The sequence below is a fragment of the Silurus aristotelis genome, assembly GCF_946808225.1.
Source record: "Silurus aristotelis genome assembly, chromosome: 18".
Classification (NCBI taxonomy): Eukaryota; Metazoa; Chordata; class Actinopteri; order Siluriformes; family Siluridae; genus Silurus; species Silurus aristotelis.
The window spans coordinates 1,045,096-1,065,346 of record NC_139591.1 but is presented as its reverse complement, the minus strand read 5'-3'; the positions used below and the strand labels follow the sequence as shown (position 1 = coordinate 1,065,346).

General features: G+C 40.5%; 3 protein-coding genes across 5 annotated transcripts; 2 read left to right on the top strand and 1 right to left on the bottom strand.

Moving 5' to 3' along the window:
- The first annotated feature begins 1,541 nt into the window (after positions 1-1,541).
- Positions 1,542-9,778, top strand: dgcr2 (DiGeorge syndrome critical region gene 2). 3 transcript variants are annotated; one of them, XM_083568267.1, is made up of 11 exons: positions 1,542-2,009; positions 3,544-3,576; positions 4,067-4,189; positions 4,759-4,845; positions 5,273-5,471; positions 5,584-5,660; positions 6,028-6,210; positions 6,332-6,535; positions 6,707-6,856; positions 7,145-7,381; positions 7,477-9,778. In XM_083568267.1, exons 1-11 carry the CDS (start codon positions 1,925-1,927, stop codon positions 7,683-7,685), a joined length of 1,587 nt encoding a protein of 528 aa, XP_083424393.1. In that variant the 5' UTR covers positions 1,542-1,924; the 3' UTR covers positions 7,686-9,778. The 3 variants fall into 3 exon arrangements, with proteins under 3 accessions (XP_083424393.1, XP_083424394.1, XP_083424392.1); XM_083568268.1 differs by having other exon boundaries at positions 1,542-2,428; positions 2,466-3,576; positions 6,704-6,856; XM_083568266.1 differs by having other exon boundaries at positions 1,568-2,009; positions 6,704-6,856.
- A 1,638-nt stretch (positions 9,779-11,416) lies between these two features.
- Positions 11,417-13,733, top strand: orai1b (ORAI calcium release-activated calcium modulator 1b). The gene is made up of 2 exons (XM_083567532.1): positions 11,417-11,728; positions 12,583-13,733. The coding sequence occupies exons 1-2, from the start codon at positions 11,615-11,617 to the stop codon at positions 13,132-13,134; spliced, it is 666 nt and encodes a 221-aa protein (XP_083423658.1). The 5' UTR covers positions 11,417-11,614; the 3' UTR covers positions 13,135-13,733.
- A 47-nt stretch (positions 13,734-13,780) lies between these two features.
- On the bottom strand, positions 13,781-19,448 carry morn3 (MORN repeat containing 3). The gene is made up of 5 exons (XM_083567531.1): positions 19,186-19,448; positions 18,561-18,718; positions 18,270-18,426; positions 17,152-17,336; positions 13,781-16,432 (listed from the first exon to the last, which is right to left on the bottom strand). Exons 1-5 carry the CDS (start codon positions 19,328-19,330, stop codon positions 16,355-16,357), a joined length of 723 nt encoding a protein of 240 aa, XP_083423657.1. The 5' UTR covers positions 19,331-19,448; the 3' UTR covers positions 13,781-16,354.
- Between the last annotated feature and the right edge of the window lie 803 nt (positions 19,449-20,251).

Below are 20,251 nucleotides of genomic sequence, written 5' to 3'. Positions count from 1 at the left end.
ATTCTAGAATGTTCTGTACAAAAAACAATCATACATCAGCTTTTAGAAATGTTTCATGGTTCAGCTGAGGACATTTTGAGACATCTCACAGAAGTACAAGTCCAACCTCAGAAAATATGGGATGTTGAGTAAAATAAAAACAATAATCTGCAAAATCTCGTAAAACCATATTTTATTCACAGCAGAACATAGAAGACATATAACACGATGAAATAAAAGAAAATGACCACTTTAGAGGGTAAAACAAGGTCATATTGGATTTAATGGCTGCATCTGAGGAGACCAGGTGGTGCTGGAGTTTTGGGAGAAGAAATTAAATGGTGTTGATGTGAATCTGCACATCTTGTGTAACATGAAAGGTTATTTTTTTTATTATTCTTATCAATTCTATACAATCTTAATCCTTATTGTAAGCTGTTTTATCCCTAGATTTTTAAGATATTAAATTAATCTTAGGTGATGGAACTAAAATATTTGGGCTTCAATGCTATTTGAATGCAGTTGTAGGCACATTGCACCTTTTCCTCAGTTAATATTCTTATTCACTGTTACCAGGTACATTACCAGATCATTTTTATTAGTTTATATATTTATTATGGACATATATTTGTACACATATACATACATCATACTGCATGCTGTTTACTTTATACTGTACTTCAGTATATGCCATAAATATGGAATCCAGAAACATGAATATTCTGTTTCTGGTTGTTAAAAATTAAGGGAGACATAAATATCTTAAACAACACATTATAATTAATAGGTTTTAATTGTATCTACTTGCATTTAAGAGGGTGCAAAAAAACCCACACACAAGTGGAGCCACAGGAATGTGGTGAATGTTGAGCAGCTGTTTTACTGTTGCTTCAAATACACAACAACCTGAATACACAAGGACACAAGGTTAGGGTTCAGTGCTCATTAGCTCATGGTTTAGGATTAGGGCTGAGGCTTCCATATGACAATTATTTATTATTTATATTTCAAAGCTGAGTTTAGATTGATAGTTTTGGGTTAACAATCTTTTGGTATAGTGATGGTTTATAGTGTAATATTTTGGTTATTATAAATAAGCAATAAAGTTTATCTGACATTTATTTTTATTTATTTGTTGGTTTATTGTGAGTAAACAATAAATGATTGTATTTATTTATTATAAATAACCCATAAATAAATGTTATTAGGCGTGGGGTTTTTAATTACTTTTTTCTATGTATTTATTTATGTATTTATTTATTATTTATTTGTTTATTTATTTATTTAAAACACATCTTGTTAGACGTGGATCTGTGTTTATCAATAAAAAAAAATCATATTATTGGACTGGTATTTATTTATTTATTTATCAGGTTTTTTTTTTTTTAACATTTTATAAGACGTGGATTTATTTATTTGTTTATTTGTTTGTTTGTTTGTTTGTTTGTTTGTTTGTTTAACCCAAGCCTTTACATTCCGTTCATGCGCACCCCTTTAGTCCCGCCCACGTCAGAGATCTCTACGCTGATTGGTTGAAACCCACTGTCGAACCCTGCCCCCTTGTCTGAGAGGTGATTGGTTGAGAGGAGGGAGCGAGCTTTGTTTTTCGATGGTGATTGGTTGAGTTCCTGCTCGGGATTGTTTTGATGGAGCTATTCCCTGTGAGGAGAGAGCGCCGCCATTTTGTTCCAGTTCGAATGTAAATGTGTAAATAAGGCGATTTACAGCAAACTCGTTTGAGCGTAGTTCTAGAATAATAGTGTAATAAGGGGTGGATAAAAGATTCCGGAGTCCTGTGTGTGTTATGGAGAAGTGAGGCTGGAAGTAGGAGGATCTGATCCAGAGTTGATTGAAGGCCGCTTTCTCCGGGACGTTTTTCTCCACGGGGGAGGTTCAGGGTTCGGGATATGAATGGAGGATAAATAGCAAATACTAATTATAATAAATGGTGGCGATATTCGACCGCAGCTCTTGCCGCCTCTTCCTCGCTCTTCTCTACGTCCTGACCCTCACGGATCCGTCACTGACCGGTAAACCCTCCTCCACTCCACTCCCCTCTCCGGACCCGGGACCCGGGTCGCCGGACCAGCGTCTGATTTACTGCAGTATTTACCTTATTATACTGCTGTCGAACACATTACCCGGTTTATTTATCAGCCATTAGCAGTGTAATGTCTAGAACTGTAATATTATAAAGCTAAATATCCCGCGCGCTAACTGCGCATGCGGCCTGCTAGCGCCCAGAATTAGCGTAAATTATCATATTTGACCCCATATTCTGTTTATTATTGTGATTCTACATATTTCACATATTTGGGATTTGTTCTTTGGTTTATGAACGAACGATATGAACAATTTTCGGTTTGATAACCGGGACGATACTAGACGGAAGATATCGTGATATCGGTTTTGATTTCAGTACTTTTTTTCAAGAAGTGTGTGTGTGTGTGTGTGTGTGTGTGTGTGTGTGTGTGTGTGTGTGAGAGACCCTAACCACGTGTTTATAAAATCGTCTGTTCATGTAAATATAATGTTATAGTAACAATCCGTTCATTTCAACGCTCCACGTGTAAACGTACATCACAATACGTCATTCTGTTTTTTTCAGTGGTACATGAACATGTTCTGCTTTACTGCTCTGATGCTCTGAGCGGTTTGGGGCACATCACATCACCCTGTCATTGATCAGTTTTCTGTAACTGCGTGTCCCATGGATTTATTTAGTCTGGACACCCGTCATCTGAATATGGTTTACACACGGACACACGTTAGAAAGAAGCTTTTCGCTGTCACGTGTACATTACAGTACAGAGACAATATTTCTTCTCATATCCCAGCATGTAAGGAAGCACAGGGGCAGACATGATACAGTGCGCCTGGAGCAGAAAGAAGAAAAGGACCTCGCTCAAGGGCCCAACAGTAGCAGCCTGGCAGTACCGGGGCTCAAACCCTCGCCCTTCAGAGCAGTAAACATGGATGAGTTTTCTGTTGACACAACCTTCTGTAAACATCCTCACTCTGCCTTATGTATAGTCTCCTATTTAGTAATGTGACTGTAACAGTTGGGTCTTATTCACATCTCATTTGGCTGTTAGTCCAGAATGATAAGAACCAGAATGCAACTGTCTCAGTCTTTACATCAGGAAAGGAACAATTGTGTCCTCTATTTTCAGTTGAAAGTTAGTAAACAGAGTCTCATTCAACTTTAATGTCCATATCAATGTATTCAAACCATGTTTTAGACGTGTCCGACGACGTTCCCCAACAGTGTTATAGATTTTGTTGACCTTAAAAGGAGGAGAGAGCATCAGACTTTTGATTTAATAATGAATAGACAGGAGGATGGCGTCTAGACAGTCTTTATTTATTCTTCAAAGACCAGAGAGTGACAATACCTAATGGTTTTATTGATCATCTGTGAATTTCCCATGTCTCTGAGGAGAGTGATAAATACTCCAGACTGGTTAAGAGCATTTTAGGATTCTTGGGTGAGAGAGGGAAGTCAACGGATCATCTTTAACCTTTAATCTGTTTTGTCTGTGTTTTCTCTCTCTCTGTTTACAGGGTCGTGGTTAGCACTGGCCACACCGCTGTCAGGTGAGAACTGCTGCATTTACCACGTACTAGTGTGTGTGTTTGAACACAGCATTGTATATCCCAGTCTATCCTTATATCTCATACTGTGTATAACTGTACAGTTGCACACACACTGTACATTTCCAATATGTAAATTTTTATGTCCCACTTTCTCTAGACATTTTGTGCCTCACACAGATCCTGCACTAATATAATCTCTCATATGTTTAGATTTATTCTTAGTTTACTTGCTCACCAGCTTCTGCACATTTCTATACTGCCCAGAGTCTTTATATTTATTTGCTGTATATGCTTATATATTACGTGCTTTGCATATATTTGCATATTCATTTGCACTTCTCAATGCACAGTTGCTACTATTTGCATTTCTTTGCTTTGTAACTGTTCAAATCCATCCACCCATCCATCCATCCATCCATCCACCCATCCACCCATCCATCCAGCCACAAACAAACAAACAAACTTTATTTACCTCTGTGTGTATGATCAGAGCCGCGTTGCGCTCAGGACCAGTTCGCATGTCTCAGTGGGAGGATGCAGTGTATCCCTCTAGACTGGAGGTGTGATGGCTGGACCGCCTGCGAGGACAAGAGTGACGAGATCGACTGTCCTCGTATGTCCATGCACCTGTACAAAACGTCCTTATTTATTAATTTTTTTTTTTTTTTTTTTTACAAGTCACTGGTTACGTCACAATATTACATTATCATGGATACTCCTTATCCCTTATTACACCGTGTACCTGTATACTGTAAGTTCCTGCACACGCCACTAACACAGTAACGATGCACCCAAGTTCTTCAAATCCGCTTGTTATTAGACGACGAAGATGTGGTGCAACTTTTTGTTTCCTGTCAAACTTGTTAAATCTGACAACCAGAACAAGGTTTTCAGGGTAACATTAAATTTTTTCCTAAAAGTAGATAGTGTTCACCAGCTGTTACAGATGCCAGGAGCATATAGAAGTCCTTTTGGTTTGCATATTTATGAATATTCATAGATCCTGACAACTTTAATAATGGTTCCATTCCAAATCTTAATCCCATTTATAAAAAAAACATTGAAATTATTTTGTGAATTGTGGCACACACACACTCTCTCTCTCTCTCTCTCTTTCTCTTTCTCTTTCTCTTTCTCTTTCTCTCTGTTTCATCCCAACCTTGTTCTCCCGTTTTCCCACAGCGATGAAGGAGGAGCGGTATCGTTATGGCAGCGGGTTCGATCAGATTGAGGATGTGATGGGCGTGGCCCAACCCGTGCGCTTTAACAGTAAGACTTTGCGCCTCGCATCTTATCTTCGCCTCTTTCCCTTACAGTCCAGACCAAGACGTGAACTCAATCATATTAGGTTTCATATATAAAAAAAAACTTAATGTGTATTCGGAACAAACAAGGAAGTGTGTGGTCAGCCACAATGCTTGGACCGCAAAACATCAGTAGGATTTATATAATTGCAGCATACTTAAGAATAAATAAATAAATAAAGATCTTATGGTGCTGCTTTGATTACCATTGTGGGTAATGAGACTCAATCAGTGGATTATGGGACAAGAGGAATTGTTTAAAAACATTCCCTATTGTTTCTTGTGTAATACCATGATGTATAACTGCAGTCTATTGAAAGGTGTGTGTGTGTGTGTGTGTGTGTGTGTGTGTGTGTGTGTGTGTGTGTGTGTGTGTGTGTGTGTGTGTGTAGAAAAATGCCCGAGCGGATGGCACCACTATGAGAAGACCTCCAGCTGTTACAAGGTGTACGAGCGAGGGGAGAATTACTGGCAGGCTGGAGAGACGTGCCAGAGAGTGAACGGTTCGCTCGCCACCTTCAGCACCAACGAAGAGCTGCAGTTCATCCTCAAAATCGACCAGAGAGTGTGTGAGCGCAGGGACCAGTGCAGGTCAGCGTTTTACACGCACTTTGTGCACATGCTTTTTTCCATTTACGTTCAGGACTCCTTTTATATATATGTATTTAACAGACACGTTTTTCCCTGTGTGTTTGTTGAACAGTTTCTGGGTGGGCTATCAGTATGTCATCACCAATCAGAGTCGATCGTTTGAGGGCCGATGGGAGGTGGCCTATAAAGGTGAGTAAAACAAAAGCAGTAAAATCTCTTTACATTAGATGATTTTATAATGTTTAGATGATGTAATAAATATATACACAGTTTAATTGTTTGGGGAAATTAATCAAAACAATAACATGGGGTAGTCTAACAATTTAATACACAATCTGTTTAGTAGTTATGATTTTAATGCAGTTTTAACATTAAGAAGCATTAAATATTTTTCAGCACTACTAAATCCATTATTCTATCCACTATTGTGTGGGAGTGTGTTTCCTAGCACAGTATACTCTGCCCACATCGTGCCAACGATGCGGGTTCAGCATTGTGTTCTAACATCGAGGACGTGTGTGTGTGTGTGTGTGTGTGTGTGTGTGTGTGTGTGTAGGCTCTGTGCAGGTGTTTCTGCCCCCGGAGGGATTGTGGAGTGTGTCGGAGGCGAGCGTGAAGCAGGACAGCGTGTACTGCGCACAACTGCAGCGTTTTCACAACAGGAACATGAACGAGCGTGGCTTGCACAGCTGGCACACAGAGAACTGCTACAAACCCTTTCCTTTTCTCTGCAAAAGACGTACGCTCCAGCGCACAAGCTGCATTTAATCAGTCAGGCTCAATTATATAGCGATTAGAGTGTAGTAATGGCTTCATCACGTGCAGGAGGAAAACCTATTTGTTTATTTGTGTTTGCGTAGGACAGACATGTGTGGATATCCGGGATAACGTGGTCAGTGAGGGACTGTATTTCACACCCAAGGGGGACGACCCGTGTCTGAGCTGCACGTGTCACGACGGCGAGGCGGAGATGTGTGTGGCGGCGCTGTGCGAGAGGCCGCAGGGTTGTACGCACTTCACCAAGGACCCTAAAGAGTGCTGCAAGTTCACCTGTCTCGATCCAGGTAACGCACATGAACACGAACATGTGCTCCCTGTGACTGCGCGTACACAGCCTTGTGCTGCCATCTGTTGGCGTGTTGCAAAACTACTCCTGAAACGTTTTGATACCACCTCATACGTGCCTCATATTTATTGTTTCTACCTAATTATCATGAATCCGTGTGTCTCAGAAGGCAGCAGTCTGTTCGACTCCATGGCGAGTGGCATGCGTCTGATCATCAGCTGCATCTCATCCTTCCTGGTCTTGTCTTTGCTGCTCTTCATGGTACACCGCTTACGGCAGCGACGCAGAGAGCGCATTGACACGCTGATCGGAGGGAACTGTGAGTATGTCTGTACCATACACACACACACACACGTGCAACATCAGCTAAAATAGTCCTGAGCATAAAATACGCAGTGTGGACAAAAGTGTGTGGACACTCAACAATAATATGTCTTAGTTTAAATTTTTTTTGTGCTAGATTATGGAACCTGTTTAGATACTCTCAGCTACAAGAGCATTAGTGAGATTGGGCGCTGATGTCAGCCTTCAAGGTCATATATGACGGGATTGTAGGGAATTAAAAAAATTATACAAACCCTCTTTCTTTCTCTTCCTTCCTTCTCAGTGCACCACTTTAACCTGGGCCGCCGTGTTCCCGCTTTCGATTATGGCTCGGACATGTTTGGGACGGGTCTCACACCGTTACACCTGTCTGATGATGGAGAAGGTGGCGCTTTCCACTTCCAGGAACCACCACCCCCCTATGCAGCATATAAATACCCTGAGCTCCGGCCTCCAGATGAGCCTCCGCCCCCTTATGAGGCTTCCATCACCCCCAACTCTCTTCTTTACATGGGACTTGGTAAATATACACATAACTATATATAATAATAAAAATACCAGGAATATATATAAATATATATAATGTCATATTCCGTATTCGTTCTCTGTGTGTAGGGCTAAACGGTACACAGGACAATGGAGGAGGTGGAACCCTCTGCAGAACCCCTCTTCAGGCTCCGCCCCCTCCGCTTGAGGAGAGGACAGAATCTATTGACAGCAGCACAATGTTGGTGACCCCCGACACCCCTACAGAGACCGACGACCTCGATCTCAGCTCCACACTTGATTCCACGAATACCACCTCACTCAGTACGGTGGTTTGAGGAGACTTTGTGTGTGTGTGTGTGTGTGTGTGTGTTGTGGGCAGGGCGTCAGGAGATGGAGGATGGGTTTCTACAACGAACTGACTGGGTGTTTGGGCTTTATTACGGTTGCTACGTGTAAATACGGCTGCTTGTTTTTTTCCTCCTTCTCCACAGACTGATCATGACAAGCGGCAGAGCTTCAGTCGTCTTTTCGTCTTGACCTTTTGTCTTCGTGACCCGCGCAGTTCGGTTCCACGCCCCAATGGGTTGATAGATTGTCTGGTTTTCCCCCATTTAGCTAACACCAGCGTTTTGTTTTTTTTCTCGACGTCTCAACCCGAGTTATCATATCTCACTTGATTCTCTCTGCCTTGTTTTAAGCTGAAGCCCTTGCACACAGTGTTTCATCTGAACTTTAAAATCGTTCAGAAAATATGTCCTGTAGGCGATTCTAAGCCATTTTTTTCTAAATGTTCTAATCGTGTACTAAAGTAATGAAAATGTATTTTTTTAACCCGCATTGACCTGTTACAGGGCTTTTACCCAGGTGTACACCAGCTCTCGACCGACGAGCATCCCCCCCCTGTGAGTAGCAGTTGTGTGATGTTAGCTTTTAAGTGGCGTACGTGGTAGCTACCCTAATCATGAAATTCTTTTCTCCGAAAGAATGCATGCATTTCCTTTTCCACAAATGATGACTCTGCTGAGGTGCGGCGTAAAATCTATTTTACTTTTGTTACGGGTTTTGCAGCCACTAAAAATCAACTACCAACGAAAGATTTTGAATTGACAGCAGAGGTCGCCGATGGCTGAACTGATTTGTGGAGTTTATGTGAATGTGTGCTGTATGAGTTGGTATCAAAAAGATTGAAGACTCGCTTTGTTTACAAGAAAGTACTTTATTTATCTACATTTACACACTACCACCTTTAAAATAGTCCCCCTGCGCAGCAATACAGCGTTTCTAGCGGTCCTGAAAGTCTTCTTCACGCTTCAGTATTGATATACATGTGAGAAGGAGCTCTGTGATAGGGCGCGCACGTGATCAGAACAGCACCGGCTGCACGGCTCTAGGTGTACACAGGATGATATGTTTTGGCACACTGACTTATGAAGGTCGGCGCTCCTTGTGACTGTGCGTGCGGCCTCGTGCTGCCATCTGCAGGCGTCATCACCAACTGCAGCTCGGTTTATTTGTCTACTCAGACAGCCCTTATAGTGCACATGATCCTTATAGAGGCATGCAGATAGTCCTGATAGGAGACACGTTAGGGGACGGGATTAACTATAAAGGAATTGAAGACAGGACAGCCAACTGAACTGAATAAAGCAAACACTATAATGTGGACATTCAGACATGATTTCAATCACTGAACCTGATTTAAAAAAGAAAAGAAAATCACAAATTATACGTGAAAATTTACAAAACGATCCCACGCTGATTTTGGAGGCCAGTGAGGAACAGACCCACATGCGGTGCTGAAAGCTTCAAGAGGGACGAAAAGCTAAAGTGCAGTTTTATTTCCTCTCCTGTCTGAAATAGGTCAGATTTCACACTAATCATTTACTACTGTCTCAACCCTGTTTGAGAGTCTGGTAGGTCAGTCTGTAGGTAAACACCAACCTTCAGCCCCTCAATAGCAGCATGGTGGCTCTGTTCCATCAGAAATAATTTTTATTTTAAAGCCTAACAATGTTCATGGACGTTAAAAAGACCCTGTAAGCCCTTTTAACACCCCCTTTTTAATCTTCACCCTCCAGTTAATCGGCACAGACAATCCTGAGCGAATTTCCGTCTGCTCCCGAGCAGAGCGCGTGGCGCCGGTGGGCCCGATGGTGTCGATTCGATTTCTGTGTTCGTTCTCACCGCTCTGCATGTTTTCTCTCTGCGGCGTGAGGAGTTTTAACGATAAAACACAAAAAGAAAGAAAAAAAACAATTCAATGTTTTTTTGTAAAATTGCCACAACGGGCAATATCTGAATGTTCGGTTTCAGGTTTTTCATGTAATTTCCTGTTCTGGTTTCGTTGCAGGGTTTTGTGTTGTACTCTGATGTCGATGTGTAGTTCATCATCATCAGGTGCCAAATAAACTTTGACTCTGAAGGAGTAGAGCAGATCTGCACTGTGTTTTTATTTTTTTACTCAGGGTGAATTATGGGAAAGAAAGATCTGGGCTTTAGTGAAATAAACATCCAGCATGATGGGATCCATTTAGAAGAGTAATGATTTTAACAATTGAAATGAACAGCAAAAACATTTTAATTGGAAAAATTTTGGGCTAAAAATGATTGGAAAAATATATATATATATTAAATATGGACAGTTTGTGCAGTTCCAGAAGAAGTGAAGGGGACGTGGAAGCTCAAAAGTAAAAGCATTGCACTTTTAATCGGAAGTTCATGAGTTCAAATCTCAGCACCACAACCAGCTGCCACTGCTGGGGCCCTTGAGCAAGGCCCCTAACCGTCAACTCCTCAGTTGTAAGACATTCTGTATCAGGACGTCTACCAAATACTATAAACAAAACTCACAGGTGTCCTTAATAAACATATCAATTGTGTATATACGTATTAAAGCGAATATTTGAAAAATGGACTAATAGGTTTTAGGAGTAAGTAATCACTCTAACATTATACAAATAGAAAATAAAAACATTTTGTTTTGAAATTGCACAAAAATAAGTGCTTTCATTACTAAAGTGAATACGGATATAAAGATATGGTTTTAGGTTGTATCCAAATACTCAATTAAATAAAAATTGTAACAAAATAAGGGCAAAGCGGATATAAAGTTAGATAAAACATTTTATTATTTAAATGTTATAAAGAGTAGCATGAAGCTTGTTTCCTCCCATCTATTATCACCCCACTGAACTCTACATTACACCACTGTCACACTGGTGCTTTACTAATATCATTCTGGACCATTCTTCTGTATAGAATTTTATTATTTTATTTAATCATTCTATTCTATTATCCTGTAATATTATATATATATATATATATATATATATATATATATATATATATATATATATATATATATATATATATTATCTGTGTATATATACACCGTGTATAACTTTTGTACAGTTTAATTTTTATATCCCACAGAAAATAGTCAGACTGGGTAATGGTATGATGATGTGCATTAAGGATTATATATATTTATATTATTTATATATTATATATAATGTTAGACTGGGTAATGGTGTGATGATGTGGACTCAGGATTATATATATTTATATATTATATAATGTCAGACTGGGTAATGGTATTATGTGATTAAGGATTATATATATATTTATATTATTTATATATTATATAATGTCAGACTGGGTAATGGTATTATGTGATTAAGGATTATATATATATTTATATTATTTATATATTATATAATGTCAGAATGGGTAATGGTATGATGTGCATTAAGGATTATATATATATTTATATTATTTATGTATTATATAATGTCAGAATGGGTAATGGTATGATGTGCATTAAGGATTATATATATATTTATATTATTTATATATTATATAATGTCAGAATGGGTAATGGTATGATGTGCATTAAGGATTATATATATATTTATATTATTTATGTATTATATAATGTCAGAATGGGTAATGGTATGATGTGCATTAAGGATTATATATATATTTATATTATTTATGTATTATATAATGTCAGAATGGGTAATGGTATGATGATGTGCACTCAGAACTCTCCAAGTGTCTTCATGTGTAAATGCAGGTTGGAGCTGAGAGCACCGCGGTGGATTGTGGGTATCTGCTCCATTAGGGCAGGTGGTGGATTGTGGGACGTGTGGAAGATCTACTCGGGTCAATCTTTTTCGCTTCTCTTGTTAATGAGAAACCTGTAAATCCACCGCAGGGATCCATCCGGTGGTCCGTGTCCGTGTCCGTGTGCCTGTGCGCTGTGATGAGCGGAAGTGAGCTGTCTCTGCAGGCTCTGTCCTGGCGGAAGCTCTATCTGAGCAGGGCGAAGCTCAAAGCCACAAGCCGCACTTCAGCGCTGCTATCCGGCTTCGCCATGGTGAGTGAGCAGCTGGTTGTTCTTTATAATGCAAATACTGTATTGGGTTTCCGATTCATGTTCTGTATTGGCGCATCACAGTCTCATGATCTCCAGTGCTGCAGTGACGCACCCCCGAACATCATTGACTCATAACACGAATATGAAGGTTCACTGCCTGGACACTTTATTAGAAACATCTTCACGCACGCACGCATGCATGCAGTGATCCAGTCACATACAGGTTGAGTTTCACTTACATCTCAGATGGGATCTCAGTGATCTGCTGAGATGTTTACACAAGATGCTGTGACAAATATGCAGCAAGTTGTAGGTCTGTGGGTGCAAACATCTGCTTGAGTTTGAAGGAAAATGAACCAGGTTTGTTGCAAATGACCAGGAAGCATTCTTAGATATAATCATGATCAGCAGAAAGGTGAGTGGGCTACAACTGTAGAAGAATATATTGGGTTCCACGCAGATGAATAAAGAACAAAAATGGGCACAGTGATAAAAAAAAAAAAAATGTCACCTGGTCGGTCTGATAACTTCTGGCCAATTCCCACGTTCCATCACGTCTCCCAGTCACACAACAGCTACTGACCAGGAAGAGTCGTAGTAGAGTCTCTACTTTGCCTTCTTGCATTTGGAATTGGATTTGAACTACAAAATCTCCACGCATTAAGGTTGCACACTGGGTTTTAACGGAATGGTCAGAACTTTCCATTAAAGAATGAATACATATACTGGTGGAGTTGCAGTGATGTGGGGAATGTTTTCTTTTGCACATCAGGGCCCCTTTATATAATATAATTATTTGAAGACCACAAAAGAGCCCTAACCTTGTGTGTGTGTGTGTGTGTGTGTGTGTGTAGGTGGCGATGGTGGAGGTTCAGCTGGATACGAGTCACGATTACCCCCCTGGTCTGCTGATCGCATTCAGCGCCTGTACCACAGTGTTGGTGGCGGTTCATCTTTTCGCTCTGATGATCAGCACCTGCATCCTGCCCAACATCGAGGCCGTCAGCAACGTGCACAACCTGAACTCGGTACGCGAGTCTCCGCATGAACGTATGCATCGCCACGTCGAGCTGGCCTGGGCTTTCTCAACCGTCATCGGCACGCTGCTCTTCCTCGCCGAGGTCGTCCTGCTCTGCTGGGTCAAGTTTTTACCCATCAGGCCCAAGAACCAGAAAAACGGCACGATCTCCGCCGGAGTGGCCGCCGCCATCACCTCCACCTCTATCATGGTGCCGTTCGGTCTCATCTTTATCGTCTTCGCTGTCCATTTTTACCGTTCGCTTGTCAGTCACAAAACCGACCGCCAGTTCCGGGAGCTGGAGGAGCTGGAGGATCTGACACGGCTTCAGAATGAGCTGGACCAAAGAGGAGAAACATCAGCGCTGCACTCTCCAACCTCTCAATAGAGGACATCTTGACCTTCTTGAGTCTGCTTCGTAAACGTCTGTGTCTGTAGGTCATTGTGTCGCATGTTTATTTAAAGGGGTTGATGAAATCTAGAATGCAGCTCTGGTTTCACCTGAATCCATTTGGTGGGAACCATCTAGAGCATGATTTCTGACTTGTTTTTTTAATATATATATGTGTGTGTGTGTGTGTGTGTGTGTGTGTGTGTGTGTGTGTGTGTGTGTGTGTGTGTGTGTGTGTGTGTGTGTGCTTGATTTTGCATTTTTAAATTGAGAAGACTTTTTATAGAAAGAGTCCTAAAAATACCAGACTTCTGTAAAACTGTGTCTTGTTGAATGTGAATTAGGAGTGGGACAATATATCAGTGTGGCAGTGTATCACGATAAAGACATCTGTGTAAACTATATTAAATTCATCAAGCTATAATCAAGCTATAACCGTGACGTACCAAAATCCATCAGCTTCATATAGGGTTTTTATTTTGCGTTTTTTTTTTTTTTTTTGCTTTGGTGGTCTTCCGGTGCGCTTCAAACCACAGTTCCTTGAGCACCTTGCATGCATGGCAACTATTAGGATGACAAAATGCATTGAAAATACAGTAAATGCTTTTGAACTGTTGCTGTGTCGTTTCCAGCAAAGAACTAATGATGGTCCACTGCACTGTCTATGTGCAGCATCCGGAGTGACCAAACCTGTGTGCCGTGGAGTGAATATACGGTGATTAAAGGATGATATCCTGCTTTTTAAATGTATTTTACAACCTGCTGTGATTTTTAATACAACAGCACTCTTTCTACTGATGTGCTCAGTATTCTGTAATTAAGTCTTTGTACCAAAATATACACAGATCACCTGTAACATTAAATCCACCTGCCTGGTTTTGTGTAGTTTCCATTGTGGCACTTAAACATCTGAGTTGTCAAATACCTGGAGATATCTGTCCAGTCCATTTAAAGTCCTGTAAGCTGCCATCAATGGGATTGTATGTTTAGTTTTTTTGTTTTTTTTAGATACTTGATCAGACTGAAGTTTGGGGGATTTTTGACCCCTTGAACGTTTTGTCACGTTTTATTAAACCATTCCTGAGCAGTTTTTGCAGTGTAATAGGGAACATTATCCTGCTGGATGAGGATGATCTGTGAAGGAGTGGAACTTGGTCTTCTTTTGAGTATATAATAAATCCCACCCATGTGATTGGTGCCATTGTAACAGGATAATTAATGCTGTTCATGTGACCTACAGTGATTTTAATGCTCTTGCTGATTGGTGTAACTGGCGTGTGCTGGTATTAAATTCCTGTAGCTCATTCGCTAAGATGGATTTCTGATCTGAAGGTTGTGAGTTTAAATCCCGTCCCCACTGGAGATCAGTGTACAGTTGTAGAAATGAGATCACTGTAAGTCGCTCTGGATTGGAGCCACAATCACTGATCCTTTACATCTTTGCGTGCCAAACACTTTTGATTGACTCCCCGGCGTGTCCTGATTTTCTGTTTAATGAACCGAACTGTAATTATTTCCATGACTTCTGCTGCCTGTGCATTTCAGTACCACTTCAAACACTCGCCCCGTCTCCTTCCTTTAATTTCCCTCCGCTGGTTTAAAGGCAGTGAGGCGTTTCATTAGCAGGCTGAGGAGCCACATTTATACTGCTGCGGAGCAGAGTGTCGACTGGTCCTTAATTAAAAAACAAATTAATGTACCGTATTTTTATTTTATGAATTGAATGTCTGAATCATTTTAGACTACACACATTCCTCATCTAGGGGTCAGGTGGAGCTTTTTGAATCCTTTAAGATATTTGATCACATGGTTCAAGGGTCTTACACGAATCACAAAACGGCTTCTTTTAGCACACGTGGGTCTCGTTTTGACGTGGCCTTGACGTTTCGTGATTTTAGCTTAATTGCCAGCACGCACACACACACACACACACACACACACACACACAGTGTACAAATGGTTTACAACAGCAGTGTTTGTAGTGAGTTTTATATGGTTGGAAATCTGAAATGAAATAAAATGGAATAAACCAGAGCATGTCTCCGGAGTTTTATATTGCTGTACATTTTGTTTGAGTACAGAGTTGAGTTTCAGTCAGTCATCAGCCAAACACATGTGATTCCTCGTCTGAATGATAAAAATTGGATTGGTGACTACAGAAGACCACATCAGGTTCCATTTCTGTCGGCGTAGAACAGAACTTTGAGGCTATCATAGACACACACACACACACGGTCTTCAACCATCCAGTGAGTTACTCATCCTCCATGGCAGCTTGGACCAATCAGGCCATTTTCATTCTTATTGCTCACAGGATGTTTTTTGTTTTTCACGCCATTCTGTGTGAAATATACTAAAGATTAATAGTCTCTAAAACACACAGTGGTATCAAAAGGTTTGGAGACCTGTAAACAGCAATAAACCGTCCCCAGTGTTCTTCTGAAACATGTCGAGCATCTTCTGCGATTCGCCCTGGATCTTTTCAACAATATTAAAAACGGCACGTTGCCGAACGGTTTTAACATCCAACAACCCTGAGGTTTGATGTTAACATTAACTGAATCTCTTGAGCTGCACAATTTCATTATTATTACGATTGGCTGATTAGAGATGTGCATAAATGCAGAAGTGTTCCTAATAAAGTGGACAGCAAGCGTATATTATATAGAGCATAATCTTATTCCAATGAAGGGCCAAAAAATCTAACTTGGAATAATAAAAGTTGCATTTTACCAAACATGAATGGAAGTTGCCATATTATGAAAATCATAAACATTAAATTATATTAATTTTCCAATTCCAATAATCCAATTGAATGAGTTTAATGCCTAATCATTTGGTGACATCTAATGAGAGCCAGGAAGCAGTTCTATATCATATTCACCATTATGAATTAAAGATCACCCCGGGTTAACTTTGAGTGATATAGAGCATATACATTTTATTTGTATGGGAACACTTTATATTGTCAGTGTATATTCTTGTGTTCTGTAAAGACAAATCATTTGTGCTTTTCATGTTCCTGTGTGAGACAAAAAGGAGCAGATGTCTCTCTGTGTACTGACTATATGTATAAAAAATGGCTGCGGTTATGTATAAAAAATAATTTAAAAAAAACGTGAGGAAGTACATTCCAGTTCTAATGGCTGAAACGCGTTCTCACGTGCACACGTTAGATCTGATTGGGTGAAATTCACTCGGATTCAGCAGTTGATTTTTATTTGTAATCTTCTCTGTTGCTGCAGAAACGCCTGTGTTCTTCCGTCAGTACGGACCGAACGTCCTGCAGCATCACCTACAGAGCAGAGAGGCAGCGAGTGTGACTCTGACAGCCAGAGAGAATAAACACACTCTCGCACTGACATCTGTTCAAAATTATGTGCTAGAAAAGATTTAATATCAGAGAGAATAAACACACACACACACACTGTCGCACTGAGATCTGTTCAAAATAATGTGCTAGAAAAGATTTAATATCAGAGAGAATAAACACACACACACACACACACACACACACTGTCGCACTGAGATCTGTTCAAAATAATGTGCTAGAAAAGATTTAATATCAGAGAGAATAAACACACACACACACACACACTGTCGCACTGAGATCTGTTCAAAATAATGTGCTAGAAAAGATTTAATATCAGAGAGAATAAACACACACACACACACACACACACACACACACACACACACTGTCGCACTGAGATCTGTTCAAAATAATGTGCTAGAAAAGATTTAATATCAGAGAGAATAAACACACACACACACACACACACACACACACACACACACACTGTCGCACTGAGATCTGTTCAAAATAATGTGCTAGAAAAGATTTAATATCAGTGTAAATCAACTGAAGTACACATGAGAATTATTTGTTCAAACATTTATTGAACGAATATTGTGGTCAAGTTTCTAAAATGAATCCTTCCTACACACACACACACACACACACACACACACACACACTGCCCACTATGTTTAAGGTTAAAGGTGTTGTATTACCGGGGGGATGGGGTACAGCGTTGGTGTATGCGCATTCTTCTTGTTGTAATCACACACCGTCCCGCACCTCGGCACATCGTCTACCCAGAAGCCTTGGTACAGCTGTCCCCTGTCGGTGTAGAAGAAGCGTCCATGTCCATGTTTCTTCCCGTCTGTCCAGCTGCCCTCGTACCTGTTCCCATTCGCTTACACACATACAGAGGTTTCAGTGTGATTCATCCCTCATTCACCAACATGATGTATATTTCAGGAACTCGTATTACAAACTTAAGCTGCTGTTATTAAGTAAAGGTATGTGCATCTCCATAACTGATTCGATTTGCATCTCGATGCACATCCGATTTAGATTCGATTCAACACAAGGCGATAAAATGCAATGGAAAAAATCTGATGCTCTGCAATTCAATATGGTGCAGACAGTCCGCTTTTATTTCTTCGGTTCAGACAGACAGCAAATCATCAATTTACTTAAGCGCCTTCTGACTTCTAGCTTCTTTTCCTGTTGTTTCTGCAGGAAGTTACAGCTCTACCTCTGCCATGTTAATCTGTATTCTCTGACTCTCAGGACACGCCTCAGCAGTGGTGCTAAGAGAACGCGCTCAGGATACAGTTTAGTGATGAGAAAAGATCTAAAATATTAGTCACAAATTAATGGTCACTTTCTACATAATAACAGTGTAGCGCATCTACTAATAATTACATATAAATAAATAATATTTTACAAAAACAAAAATGTAAAAAAAAAAGATGCATCAAGATACAAATCCCATCTTGTATCCAATGCACATTTTTTTTTAATTGATGCATCACGTCATTAACTTATACTGATGCACCGATTTGAATCAGTGAATCTTATCATCCCTATGTGCATCCTTCTGTAACTCTACACGTGACTATTGAGCCACAGATATAGTCAAATGTTAAATATTCCTAAGGTTTTCAGTTCAACATGTTGGGTTTTTCCTCCTGCTCTTTGTCCTCTAACTGGTTGAGACGTAAAAAAAGTGCTTGGCGTCTACACTAGTGTATTTCTTTCCTCTTTAAATCATTTCACTCCCTCTATCTAGGCCTTGATAATAAAAGCGTGTTCAGAGTGTTCTGGTGAAGAATGTTATTACCGAGCCAGAGCGTGCCCTGACCATGGGGTTTATCCCTCAGCCACTCTCCTTCATAAACATCTCCATTCTCATACTTCATCATGCCCATGATCCTCTCGTTCTGCACCCACTGGCCTTCATACCGTGCTGATGAGCTGTAGTAACGTGTCCCAAACCCCTGCTCACACACAGGTTACAGGTAGAACAGAGTTCAGTTCATTAAAATAAACAAACATGTTTCTAAACTGTAAATTGTGATCATGTCTTCATGTCATGTAAAAGAACAGCATCAGCCTTCAGAGTGAACCTTACCTCTTTCTTATCATTTCTCCATGAGCCCAAATAAACTTTGACATATTCATTAGTTGATGGCTGCAGTTTGCTGAGGAGCCCGTAGCCGTGACGCAGGTCCTGCTCCCATTCACCTTCATACATTACTCCAGATCTCTTCCACACTTGTGTCCCCTGTCCTGTTCCCAAAGCAAAGAGTCTGAAAGCTGTATCTATCTATCTATCTATCTATCTATCTATCTATCTATCTATCTATCTATCTATCTATCTATCTATCTATCTCTCTATCTCTTTCTCTGTCTGTCTGTCTCTCTCTCTCTCTCTCTCTCTGTCTGTCTGTCTGTCTGTCTGTCTTTCTCTCTGTCTCTCTTTCTCTGTCTGTCTGTCTGTCTGTCTGTCTGTCTGTCGCTGTCTGTCTGTCTGTCTGTTTGTCTATTACAGAATAAACAGGGAATTATAATATAACAGAAATCTCTTAAATCCCTATAATCATCAATCAGGTGGATATGAAGGCCTATTGCGCATGTACAATAACACAGTTATTGAGGAAAATGATGAATAAATAAGACAGTAGTTCCAGCAGGATGAAGGCGGTCAGGTGAGTGAGTTACAGGTGAGGACAGGTGAGGACAGGTAAGTGAGTTACCGTGTCTCAGGTTTGCACGCCATTCTCCGGTGTATTTGTCTCCGTTTGCGCTGAACACCGTGTGCCGGATTCCGTTCTTCTGAGCCTTTTTATCCGCTATTTTCACAAGAGACTCGGTTTCTCTGGGCTTCTTCAGGAAAGGCATAACTGCACTTATACCTGGGCTTTTTTATTTACAGTAAATCCTGCTGACTATAGTGTGAACTTTAGCCATTCAACTTAAGTCCTTTTACTCCCAAGTAACCATAGAAACAGATCAGACGCTTAATGGCGGAAGTGCCAAATCAAAGCATTGCGCATGTGCCACAGAGCAAAGCTTCACATTTTACAAGTAATATTGGAAGAATAAAGAGAAATGATTAACATATATTACTGCCATTTTTGTTATGTTTTACCCGATATCTTTAAAACTCTTTATATTCTCAGGCAAAAAGGGACATTTTAAGATAATACTGTTTTATTTCCGATTAAGTAGTGTAACATTTTTTGGTTTTAATGGTTCATAAGATTTGATTATTACTCAGTAGGAGTAAGACAGAGTACATGTGTGTGAATGAGTGGGGGGGCAGTGGAGGGGTGCGGTTGCAGGGAGAAGAGGTGGAGAAGGTGTAGGAGTTCAGGTACCCTGGGGGTCAACAGTGCACAGTAATGGAGAGTGTGTTAGAGAAGTGAAGAAAAGAGTGCAGGCAGGGTGGAGTGGGTGGAGAAGAGTGATAGCAGGAGTGATTAGTGATAGAAGAGTATCTGTGAGAGTGAAAGGGAAAGTTTATAGGACTGTGGTGAGACCTGAGATGGATTAGAGACAGTGGCATTGAGTAAAAGACAGAAGGTGGTGCTGGAGGTAGCAGAGCTGAAGATGTTGAGATGTTCGTTGGGAGTGACGACGATGGACAGGATTAGAAATGAGTTTATTAGTGGGACAGCACATGTGGGACGTTTTGGAGACAAAGTGAGGGAGGTGAGATTGAGATGGTTTGGACATGTTCAGAGGAGTGACATGGGGTATATCCGTATGAGAATGCTGAGGATGGAGACACCAGGAAGGAGGAAAAGAGGAAGACCAAGG